The following is a 12,271-nucleotide window of genomic DNA, read 5'->3' on the forward strand; positions in this document are numbered from 1 at the left end:
AAATCATGTCATAACTTTTCAAAATTTCTCATGGTTTGCATGCTGATGTCAGACGCACGGCGATAATGTGCTGCAGAGGCGTGGGCTGACATAGGCAGCAGTCGGTTGTCATATTGGGTTCTAGTAATGCCAAAAGGTAGATCTTGTGGGGTTGGGTTTTTTTAATAGGAATCAAACAAACCCACACATCTTAAAACTCAAAGAAAAATTCTGTTTTTTTATGAGATCCTTGACATTTATTGCGAAAGCTACTGCCAGTAAAGAGTTTGGTTTATCTTGGCAGAGAGGTGCGGTAAGGAGAATTGTCTCTGCTACGTGCCTGCAGATAGGGTAAGGTGAATTATAGGGAGGGAAAACAGGAGTATTAGCCTTCCTCAGGATCTGCAGCTCAGGGTATTCATTCATTATTTCCTTTTGTCAGCATAAGTCTTGTGTTGCCGTGCTCCAGAACCATCAATAAGAGAGTGACCAGCCCTTTTACATACTACTGAAAAGTATGTTGCACAGCACAATACTGTACTTTATGGAGCAAGATTATTAGGATAAATGTCTTTTCCCAAAAGAAACATAAATGCATGTTACTCAGGTTAGTACTTGCAGGAAAATGTTTGTATCTAGAATCTGTAATAAATGTCACTTTTGTGTTTGGTTTTTGTTTTGGTTTGGTTTTTCTTTTCTTTTTGGTATGAGGGGCTACGAGGAAAAGTAGTCAGATGTAGTATTGGGGGTCTGTTTCGGTAGCTCATTTTCTAAAATGGTGCTGATTTAGGGTTTCTTCTGTTTCTTCACACAGGTCTTTTAAGTCTCTTGGAACATGGGGAAGAATACACGTTCTCTCTGCCCTGTGCGTACGCTCGGTCAATTTTAACTGTTCCTTGGGTAGAACTGGGAGGAAAAGTCAACATTAACTGTGCGAAGACTGGGTATTCTGCAAGTATTAACTTTCACACCAAGCCTTTCTACGGTGGCAAACTGCATCGGTGAGAACACCTTTTTTTCTATTTTACCACATAGTCTGTGCTCTGGAACTGCAGTAGCTGTGCAACTCCCCTGCTCTGTGTGCTGAATAATACTCATTCGACAGTCTGAGAAAATGTGTTTTTTCCTGTTTATAAACACTTGAGATATTACTGTGTTCTTAAACAATATCATAGCTGAATAACTGCATCTCATGTGATGCTCAAGGAAAAATCAGGTTGCATTTAAAGGCAGTAAGGAAAGTCCACATTTGTCTGACTCTGTTCAAATCACTGGGAAAACAGAGCTGCTGGCTTTTATTCCTGACTGCCACAGGTTCTCTTATTTCTATTAGAAGTTCGTTTGTGTTTCCTATTTTTTGATTTGCTCTTTGTTTGAAATGAGGCTGATCTCTGTCTTAAAGGGTTGCGTGGTGTTTGCAATGCGCGTTGTAGTTGCACTGCAGGGATCACTCTGTTTCTTGTTGGTCTTAGGAGTTTTGTATAAGAAACATAAGACTATCGAGTTTAAGCAACTTATAGAAAATCTCTAGGTAAAATTACCTTTAAAGACAAAAATGGTAATTCTTGTAGTGGTAATTGTTTGTGTATGCATGCTTAAAAACTAACAGGTCAAAGAAAGGACATCTGGGGAAAGTTTGCTTGGGGTTACTTCTGGGAGATTCTAGGATGTGTCTGTACACTTGGTGCAAAATTTTGAAACTCATTAACACTGATAGTTTTAGACGCTTTATGGTGAGACTGCTGCAGAATAGCCTTGTGCTAATATAGAGGCAATTAATTGAGGAAGGAGTAAATTAAGTAGTAGTCACACAAAGTATATCTGATTCCAGAGCATTTTGTACTCAGCTGTTTACTGGACAGCGCTTGCTTAAACCTTTCTTAGAGTAAATGTGTTAGAGACGGCAATGAAATATGTAACAGCCTAGAACATCAGGACTTCTTACATGTGGGTTGTTCTCACAGGTTGCAAAAAAATCATCACTCTTCTCTAAATCACTTTTCATGAAACAGTAGGGTAAGGCTGGGTTTATTGATTAAAGGAGAAAAAAACCACCACCACCAGAACCTCCATCTTGAAGCACTTTGCCCCTTAATTCCCCATACGTGCTTTGAATTTAACTTACAAACAGAGCTCCCCTGTCCCAATGACATCTGGAGAACTGAAGCTTACGTGTAGCTCTGTTTCACTTGCGACAATTTTGAAGTGATGCATCATTTGGGATTTTTTTTTCCGTTGCTTACAATATATCTTCCACCTTGTAATGGCTCCTATTGTGCCATAAAAAATAAGCAACAGGATGCAATTTTACTTCAACGGTTTAATTTTTGGAAACTGTTTTGTTACTTGTCTCTGAAATTAGTCACAGATGTAGAGGCTTTTTAAAGACAGACCTGTTCAAGGTACTGTAACTATTGAAAATTTGACATGGTGATGATTGGACATTTTCAAAAGAACCTCTTGATGGGGAAGCAGCAGCGTTGTCATGGTTACGCAGAGCGCAACTGAGTTGCTATGGCAATGTTATAGATTTCTTTTTTTTTGTAGAGTGACCCTTGTTGTTAGACCTCAGCTGGATATAGGCTTCTTGGTCCTGTACTTCTTCAGCTTGATGAAATAGAGGATGGTGATAACGAACAGCTAGGCATATATCAGTCATGTCAAGCTTACAAATAAGTACGAGCAGATTTTTATCACTAATGCTAGTTCAGGCAGATATTGTGATCTGCAATGCTGGGAATGGTTGTGTGTCACAGAGCAATGCAACTTGAAAAAAACAGGTTGCAATGGGAGTGTAATGTAGCAGGTTGATACTGCACCTTACTAGTGAGTGATATAACTTTGTTTACCTTTAGCTAAGCAGAGACATTAATTTTGTGATTGGTATTAAAATACTGGATGTCAATATTGTGTTGTAACCCCACAGCACTTGGAAAAATTAAGCTCTTAAAGCTGTGAAGATGTAACTGCAAAGTCTGAATGGGCCGGTCTCTGGCATCCTGTGGATTCAGTCTGTTCAGAGGTCCCCTGAGATGAGGACAGGGACTCTGCCACGTGTAATAGCTTTGGTGGAAGCTGTGGGGTGAAAAAGCAGCACAAAATGAAGGCTGTTTGCTTGTTGCCTACTATTTCAGTTGTTTTCAGAAACTGTTAGGGCTTGTTAACTTCCACAAAAAAAAGCTTAACAGTTTAACACAAACGTGCTTTTGTTGCTTATGTTGCTCCAACTCTGGCCTGTGTTCTTGAATGAACCTTAAATTTTTGTAATGGACAACTATGCATAAGCAGCACGTACTTATCAGTCTGGGCTTTTTTTTTGGAGGCTCTTTCTAATGAAGTTAAATTAGGTTCGAGCTGCTGGACCATCATGTGGCAGAAACATCTGCAAGATGTGGCAGAAACCCTGGCTGCTGCCTCCTGCTCTGAGCTGGCCGCAAGCTTTCCCTGGGGATTCCCTGCAGGTCTGATTTGACTGACATCCCATATCTCTGTGGTGGAAGGTCTGGCCTGTGATACTTGTTTCGTATGATTGGCTGAGAAATTAATTTCTCTGTTTTGATGCCAGGCTAGGGGGTTGTACAGTAGATGCAGACACAGCTGGAAGTGACTGGTGCATGTGGAGGAGGGGAATTGCCACCTATGTGTCCTGTGCCCCCTTCTTCCTCTGGGTGTGGCACCACGCAGCCAGCGTGGGCCGGGTGGGAGCACAGCAGTGCTGCTTTCTGCTCTTCTGTAAGCAGTTGTCCAAAGGAAATAAGAGCAAACCAGTGGTGTGCACGTTAGCTGTTATTAGCTGCCCGTAAAGTAAGTGTGAAAAGAGATGTAACGTGTTTTGTGCGAGTGCCGAGGCAATGTGGGACGGGGAGTTGGAGGAGCGCTGTGTTGTAGAGCTCCTGTGGGCAGGTAATTACGGTTTAACTGGAGCCGGAGATATTGTCCTTTGTGAATCCTGCAGCACCTCACAAGTGAGAGTGTCTCAAGTCTTGTTTGCACAGTGTGCAGATCCTTTTGTTTCTTCTTTCTAGGAGAAAAGTTCTGTTTGAGGGTGGTAATTTGCTTGCCTAACAATGCTCATTAAGCGTCCTCTCCTTGATTCAGGATGAAGTGAGTGTCAAGAGGTCTTTGGACAGGTCTTGATGTCGAGAAGAAAAGTGTGTGTCAGTGTGTAATTACAGTGATGCTCGAGCATCTGTGCAGCACTTTGAATGAAATACTGGATATTAGGAAGACATTTTTGATATCTTGCTATTTGGCAGAGGTTTCTGTGGAAGAGGCAGGAAAGAAAAGCAGTTCTGGCTCCTAGTTTCCTACCTTGCTTTCTGCCTTTGTGTGTCTGCTGCTTATGTGAGCAACATAAAAATGAGACCACCTACATGTGGAGAACACTGAGAAGTAAAGATGTGACATAAAGTGCCAGCAGGTAGTGAGGTACATCCTTGCTAGGAAGTTTAATTTTTGTATTTTAAGTCTGAACTACGTATCTGATGTGATGTTTCAAGTAGAAATGATGAACTGCTTGTTATATGTGAACCAGCTTGTGTTAGTTTCTTTTTCATTTTCAATTCTGTTGAAAGGTTTGAAACAAGTTTGAGCTGAAGTCAAAAATGTAGTTTCCTGGGTAACGTGAAAAGAACTAGAGCAACGAGCAAAAGTCATTTTGCTCTTTGAGCTTCTCCATGCAAATACAGTTCAACTAACTAACATTTTTCAAGACAGTGTGACAAGTTTGCGAACTCATTCAGAATTAAGTTGAGTGATTATGCAAGGAATAGTCTTCAGGTGTCTTCAGCCATGGCCTTTAAAAAAATAAACTGCTTTCCTAGAGTCACAGGTGAAGTGAAGCAGAACATGACAAACACAGTGGTGTGCAGAGTGCAAGGGGAGTGGAACAGCGTGCTTGAGTTCACCTACAGCAACGGGGAGACAAAATACGTGGACTTGACAAAGCTGTCTGTGACAAGAAAACGAGTCCGGCCCCTTGAGAAACAAGGACCATTTGAATCTAGGTAGAGTATGTTTGCTATTGTCTGACCCTTTTTGTCCTGAGCAGCCTGGTGAATGCCTTAGGAAAACCTGCAAATGTAGATGTCATTTGTGGATAGTGCTTAGCAGCAGTGACCTTAATTTTTTATTTTTTTTAAAAACAAAAAACAAGTGCATAATAAAAAGTCTAAAAAACAAGTGCAGGCACATGGCTGTTTATCTTGTCTCTTTTATTCGTGTCTTCTGGGTTCATAAAGTGCCTGCTAGAGCAGAGCTGCCTCCAGCTACACAGCGGGGCAGCTCCGGACAAGGGAGGTCCTCCCAAGAAACTGCTTGTTGAGTAACGCTTCCAACTTTAAAGGGTATACAAACAGACGTGAGGCTGCCACAGCCAAAACCTCAGAGCCATTCCTACCGGCTCCTCATTGCTAGGGTCATTATAAGACTCTCCCATGAGCCCGTCCTGTGCTGCACCATTGTGCTGTGACCTGGGTTGGTTTGTGGTGTCTTAAGTGGAGGGAGGGCTCCTGCTCGGGAAGAGCTGCACGCAGCAGTCCTGTAGGTCGAGGTGGCAGGCTGAGAAAGCTTTTCAAAAGTAAAGTTAACGATTTGTTTGGCAGGAGGCTGTGGCAGCATGTGACAGAGTCTCTGCGGGATGGAGACATCGATAAGGCTACGGAGCACAAGCGGGCCCTTGAAGAACGTCAGAGGAATGAAGAGAGGCTTCGTGCTGAAACAGAAACACCTTGGTGTACGAAATACTTCCTTAAAGAAGTAAGTTCCCAAGCAGTTAGCTGTGATGGAGGCAAAGTTGTGATGGAGGCAAAGCTGCAATGACAGCATGTGCACAGATGGTTCTGTGTCCTGTCACAACGGAGTATTTGGCCTTAGATCTTCCAGTTTAGCTCCATGGGATCCATAGGAGTAAGGTGCCTTAAGCACTCCCGAACATGTAAAGGTGTGACTTAACCCTTCACTCCCCAAACACTTGATCTTGAGATTTCCTTGCCACAAAATGTTTTGTGGTCTGGTTTCTTTTACCAGGCGCTTCTTGAGGCACGTGGAAAATTGCTTTACATATACAAGTAGACTGTAACAGTAAATACCCAAAGAAAATAATCAATGGTACCAATTTTGCTGATGTTGTGTGCATATGAATCCAAGAAATTACTGTTAGCAAGAAGGAACGTGAGTTCATTCTCAACTTAGAACTTTTTTTGTTCTTGTATATTATGTTTTGGATGGAACTTACTTGTTCAACCTGTATTTTAATAGTGGTAGCAATAACAATATGGTAAGACTTTTAACAAGGTGGACTGCAGCCTGCCCAGGAGGGCTGAGGGCTGCCAGTATGATAACTTTGAAATAGGCTTTCCTTGTGATCCGGATGATGGGACCCTGCTTGTGTAGAGAGCTTTGAGCACCTTGCAAGAGGGGAGGACTCAACTAAAATTTATGCTGTTAGTAGTTTAAATTATGCTTGTGGTGGAAGCTTTGTCTGTTAAACTGCAGTAATGTAACTCACCCTTCTTTTCTTCTTCCTGTATCTGTGATCTAGCAAGGGTTTAAAACGTAGGCTAAAAAGTTTGTTTTCTTTAACATGGGTTTCTTCCAGTTTTGTTTTTTAAAGTTCAGGACCATTAGCTCCAATGAAGTTTTTTTTTCTCTAAAGCTATGTCAGTATGATTAGCTCAGATTTAGGTATTTGTATGGTTAGTATCTAGATTCAGAGAGGTAAAATTGTGTTGCTAATCCGAGATACAGATCTATTCAGAAAATGTAATCCTGAGCTACTTCATTTCTGGGTAAGCAGTTGGGCTGTGTTAGAGCTGATAATCCTGGATAGCTGCCTCTCTGCTGGCTTCTTGTTTGGCTTTTTAAAGTAATCTAGATCATGGAGTTGAGAAGAGTGGCTTTCCATCTGGGTTAGTTACATGTGCAGTCGATTCCCAGAGCGCACTGTGACTCGGCAAGAGTCCGTATGTGCTTTGAGGCAGTCTCAGAAGCCTGGAGCGTTGATCTCCGTGTCTTAATCTGTGGGAGTTAGAGGTGTAAACTACGTCCCTCTGGTTTTCACAGCTATCAGTCTAATAGTTGTGTGAAGAGAATTCTCCCAGGGCAGTACCTTTATTATGGACATATCTTCTCTTTATTTGCAGGGAGACGGCTGGGTTTATCATAAACCCCTCTGGAAAACAGGCTCTGCTGTGCAAACTCAGCAAACGGACACTAACTAGAAAAGCTGCTTTAAGATGAGTTTTCTGATTTTCCTCTCCTTTTCCTCTGTCTCTCAAAACACAGTAGTCACACTGAGTGTCCCCTTTTTATGTAATTGTGAAAGTCTAAATGAGCATAAAGGCATAAATATACTAGGGCACTTTAAAGCTATTAAAAAAAGATTTAAAAAAAATTCAAAGTTGTAGAGACAAACTTGCCAGGTATATTCAACCGGCTTGTTTTTTGTACGATCCAAGAGATTTTATCTAATTGTGTAAGATTCTTCTGAGTAGATCTGATTGCAAAAGCTGCCTAAGCGAAGAGGGAACTGTTGGATTTTAGACTGGCATTTTTCAGAATCTGCGTCAAGCTCTTTAATGGCTGAAACCTGCTCAGTACCCATGCAGACAACAGCAACAAAAATTTGCTGCTTTTATGCCTGGTGACTAACATTTTTGGCAAAAACTGGAGGAGTGTTTGGAAGATGTGCCTGAAATCAGTGTTAAGAAACAACTGGATCGTGATGACTTTTTTTCTTCAGAGAGAACGCGTGCATGCATCGGAGGACTATGGGATATATGTAGAGACTGCCGTTCTTTTTTTATGGATTTATAAAAGCAATTAGAATTGTAACCATGGAGAAATTTTTCCTCTGAAACATTTTAATATACTTGAAATAATTGACTTGAATTGGAAAAGTAATTTGAACACTTTTCAACTCCTAATTTTATTAAATCTCTTTGAGTGACTTTGATTTTTCTCATGTTATAATGTAATGAGGTTTGGCCTTTTTTGTTTTCCTTCTCCACCTTCCCTTCCTGAGGACTAAGGCTTTCAAAATGCACAGAAAACGTACGATTTTGTATTTAAATTTCTCTGCCCATCTAATCATCTCAGAGGTGAAGTATCAGTGTTACAAACTGTCCTTTGGATTGTTTTGGGTTTTCTCCTGTGGTGTTATTCAGAACAAAGCAGTGAAATGTGACCTGTGAATACATGGGCTGTAGGTCCTGTTTTTTCATCTTACCATAAAAAAAAAAAAAAGCTGATTATGCTGAGGACTGGGTATTGATTTGAAACACAATCAGATATCAGGAAACTGTATTCAGGTACAAACGTCCTTTGTTCTTTTTTTTATAACTATTTTATTGAAGTCTAAGAATTGCTGGCAATTAAGAATAGTACTTATTATGGCTTTCACTATTGTTGTAACTAAAAGCTACCTTAATTTTTCCAACAGTGGTGCCTTAATCTGTTTTTTCTTCTGATGTAGTCTTCCAATCAGTGTATATAACATTATCTGCCACTTCCCAGCCACAGCAATGGCTGCACCTGATCCAGCATCATGAGAACTCACAACTGTGTGATCTGGTAAGATGTTTTCCATGGAGAAGATCCAGGTGTAAGAATGCATCAGAAGGTTTAAATAACCATGTTAACTTTCAACACAAACTGTAAATTGTGCAAAAAAAAAAAAAAAAGTTGGGTTTATGCACAATATTTTGATCCTCTTGTACGTTTTTTTTTTTTGCTGTGAAATGCACTGAGATCTCAATGCGAGTCATAGTCCGTTTGTGAGAAGTGGGGGTGGGAAATAATAAAACTACAAAATGATTCATTTGTTCTGTCTGCTTTCCTAGAGATCAGGTGACCAGGAAGTGTAGGTGGTTGTTATCTTTTATGCTGGAGATCTGTCTGTCTGGGCTTTCCTTGGCCCTTAAAGTGGGATATTTTGGCACTGTGCACTTGAGTAGTAACTATGTTCTCCAGCAGAAGAATGTTTTAGGGCCTGCTGTCTTGTTTGTCGTATTCTATACAACCACCCTGTTGTGTTAGTTTTGGATACCCATTGGGCATTTTCACGTTTAACCAGGAATAAAAATAAAAATGAAAACGGTGGGATTATTCCTCCTTGTTTCTGGGTCTGCGACACATTCAGGGTCTGCTTCTTGGCCAGTTCCAGGATTTGGGGTAGGAATCACGGTGGCAACACTTGAACGTCCATAGTTTATTGCTGCCTGCACCAAACTGGGGCTGGTAGAAGGACAGAAAATAAATTGATAACACTCTACATGTTTCATAGTTGTTTTATCTGTGTCACATGGCAGAGTTGCTTTAAACAAACAGCAAGGGCTGTGGTGCAAGGTCCAGCTTTTAATATTGGAGTGATCAGAGCAGAAACCAAACCTTTATATTCCAGGGATCAAACTTGTACTTATTAAAATGTAGACTTATGACTCAATCACTGAGCTCTGCATAAAAGTTTGATTTGGGAATTTGTCAAGGAGATGGCTGTAAAACAGACTGAAAAGCTCCCATGTTGACCATAAACCCATTTGTGTTCCTTATATAATATTATTAGTCAAGTTATTTCTCTTCCACCCTCATCTGGTATGCTTGTGGTTTCACACTAAGAAAGCTGTTACTAATTTTGTTGTGTAAAAATAGACCCAGTGCTGAAGAAGTAATCTTTTAAAGTACATGAAACGATTTCTTTTAACATGGTGGTGCTGCTAGGATAAAAAAAAAAAAGGTAAAGCCTTCCTTTGCTCAGATGATCGCGAGAACTGGAATGGCCTCCTGATGCGGATTTAGTTACGAGGCGAATTTCTAGTTACTTCTAGAAACAAAGGAAGTAGTTGAAAACAGTTTAAAAAGAAATCTAACCACTGACTATCCAGCTTAAAGTGTAAGACGTTTCTGGGATTCTTCTGAGAGTCGCAAGCACCCTGCGGACTAATGGATGTATTTTTAACTCTGACCAGATTTGATTCTCTTGCATAACTGCTGTTGTTTCCATCTCGTATCTTCTGGAGCAAAGAGAAGGGCTCACTGCTGCTTGCTATATAGATACCAGCTAGAACCACAGCGTGTTCAACGGGGAGCGTGGCAAAATGTAGGATTTTGGCTTATGTTCCCTTCTGTCTTTTTGGCTTGATTGGGCTCTGCTGAAGTTAAGAGCAAAATACTTATTGATCTCAGTGGTTTTAGACTCCCTGAGTTATAAACAGATCTTGGAGCTTAGGTGAGTGACTCTCTTCAGAGGTGCTGCGTGCCCTGCTGCTCCTGGAAAACAAAGAGCGTGACCAGTCAGGCCTCTTTAACAGGGGCGTTCGGGCGTGTAATCCTGACAGCTTCATTCAGGATTGGCTTTCATAGAAGAAAATGCAATATGTAAATTGGAGTGTTCAAGGTTTTAGGCAAGGAGAGGGGAATAGATTGAGACTTTTTCCGCATATTTACAGTATAACCTGTCAAGCCTAGGATTAAGTTTTTTGTCTTCCCAGGAGGACTTGGATTTCAGGCATCAGAATCAGGGATGCAGCCTTCAATGTCTAGTTTGCACGAGCTGACCCCCCTCTGTCCAAGTCACTTGTGGGAAGAACCGGTCAGAGTGTCTTTTAAAGCCTCTTAAACCGGACTTGGGAGAACAAGAAAACATACTCATCGGTGTCATACCCAAACAACTTGGTGCAAAGCTTGGTAGGGGAAATTCTGCACTGAATATTACAGGGAGGAAAGATTGGACAGCCTGTCCATGTCAGAAAAGCTGCCCTGTGCTCTCTGTTTCTCTTGGGCACTTGTACAGTAGCGCAGTGGTTAATATATTAAAGAAGAGACTGAGGTCAGGTGGATGGAATGGGTGTGTTTGTGGTGAACTGGGGAGGGTATGCCTCGAGAGAAAAGGGTTAGCTTGAAAACTTGTAAGATAATGGGAGGTAGCAGCCAGGTGGGGGATGGGGGAGGAAGAAGGGTACGGTCACAGTTGCAGGTGGAGACGTACACGTGGTAGCTCAAGTAAGCTTTTATTATTTAGATTTGATGCAACCCAATTCATTCCCCTTCCATCCTTCTTCAAAGGTTTTAGAGACAATTTTGTTCTAGGCTTTTAATTTAGGAGCTGTGGAAATGGTCCAAACAGGTGGAAAAAATAGAGAGAAGAAAAGCTTTTTGTATGGGCTGGTGCTGTCATAGCTGTGCCTTTTAGGAGACCAAAACAGCCCTGCAGATCTGCTTCCCTGCTGCACATGGGGGAGCCTCAGCTGTAGAGAGCTTGTGGCGGTTGCACGGTTTTCTCCCTTCCCCTCCCTTGTAGGGATCGTGCTGGCAAGCAAAGTATTGCCCTGCTGATGCTACCCTGACAGATACACCTCTGTAGGTGAGCGGCAGGTATGGGCTTGCAGGGCTGCTGAGTAGCAGTTAAGGTTTTTATTACCTTTTGCTCCCAAGGGTGGAGGGATTAAGATTTGCACAGTGCCAGGGTTCAGAGCGAGGTGTGACTTACCTTCCCTTCATTGCCTTCCCGCTACAGAGGCAGCCTGGCTTGGTCTGGTGGTTACCGGAGTAAAGGTCCTGGTTCTGTCTGATCATGTTTCTTCAGGCTGAGCAACCCCGCAGAGGGGTGTGAAGGAGTTGCAAGAAGAATCAGCCAACACGTTTGTGTTGGTGCTGTTACTGTGGCACGAATCTCTGGGCTAGAGGTGGCTGGAAACTGGACTGACACGGGGAAAATTTTCTAGATATCCTGTATGGAGACTTCTTAGAGTGAAACAGCAGTGTCTGTGCTGGTGACTTTTTTTTCTGTGGAAGAAACTTCATGCACCCACCTGAGCTATTGACCACACCCAGGAATTCCCCAGTGAAAAAAAAGGTGTGTTGGAGTTGCAGCAAATCAGGCTTTTGCAAAGTCGATTATCGGGTATCTTTGCACTGTATTGAGGACTGATCAATGAGTTTTCTCGGGTGCCAGAGTTTCTTCCACTGGGGGTGTGTTACATCTCGGGATGTTTTTTCTGCTGCTACAACGGATGGTGGTTTTTTTTTTTGGGGGGGGGGGGGGGAGGGGGGTGTAGGTCATTGAAAAAGGAAAATTGAAAATTGTCTTGATCTCTGCAGAATAAGCAGTTAGAGAAACTCATGATGGCAATATGGAAGGACTTCAAGAGATAGACATGAAATTCAGGTGCTTATTAATAAAAGATTAAACATTATTATTTTAAAAAATAATAAAAGGAATGCTTTGCATCATTATACATTTAAAGTAAGTACAAAACCAGTTCATATATAATGTTGCACTTTAACCAAAGTATTG

At 41.6% G+C, this 12,271-nt stretch overlaps 1 protein-coding gene across 1 annotated transcript in view; it reads left to right on the forward strand.

Annotated features, from left to right (window-relative positions):
- OSBPL11 (oxysterol binding protein like 11) overlaps positions 1-8,679 on the forward strand; it is a 42,812-nt gene extending 34,133 nt beyond the window's left edge. Inside the window, exons 10-13 of the mRNA XM_086464995.1 lie at positions 794-980; positions 4,803-4,985; positions 5,583-5,736; positions 7,122-8,679. Of these exons, the coding sequence (XP_086321121.1) occupies positions 794-980; positions 4,803-4,985; positions 5,583-5,736; positions 7,122-7,199 (602 nt within the window). The 3' untranslated portion in view covers positions 7,200-8,679. The remainder of the gene's footprint in view (positions 1-793; positions 981-4,802; positions 4,986-5,582; positions 5,737-7,121) is intronic.
- Positions 8,680-12,271: the final 3,592 nt, after the last annotated feature.

This window comes from Leptosomus discolor, chromosome 5, assembly GCF_034619465.1.
Source record: "Leptosomus discolor isolate bLepDis1 chromosome 5, bLepDis1.hap2, whole genome shotgun sequence".
NCBI lineage: Eukaryota > Metazoa > Chordata > Aves > Leptosomiformes > Leptosomidae > Leptosomus > Leptosomus discolor.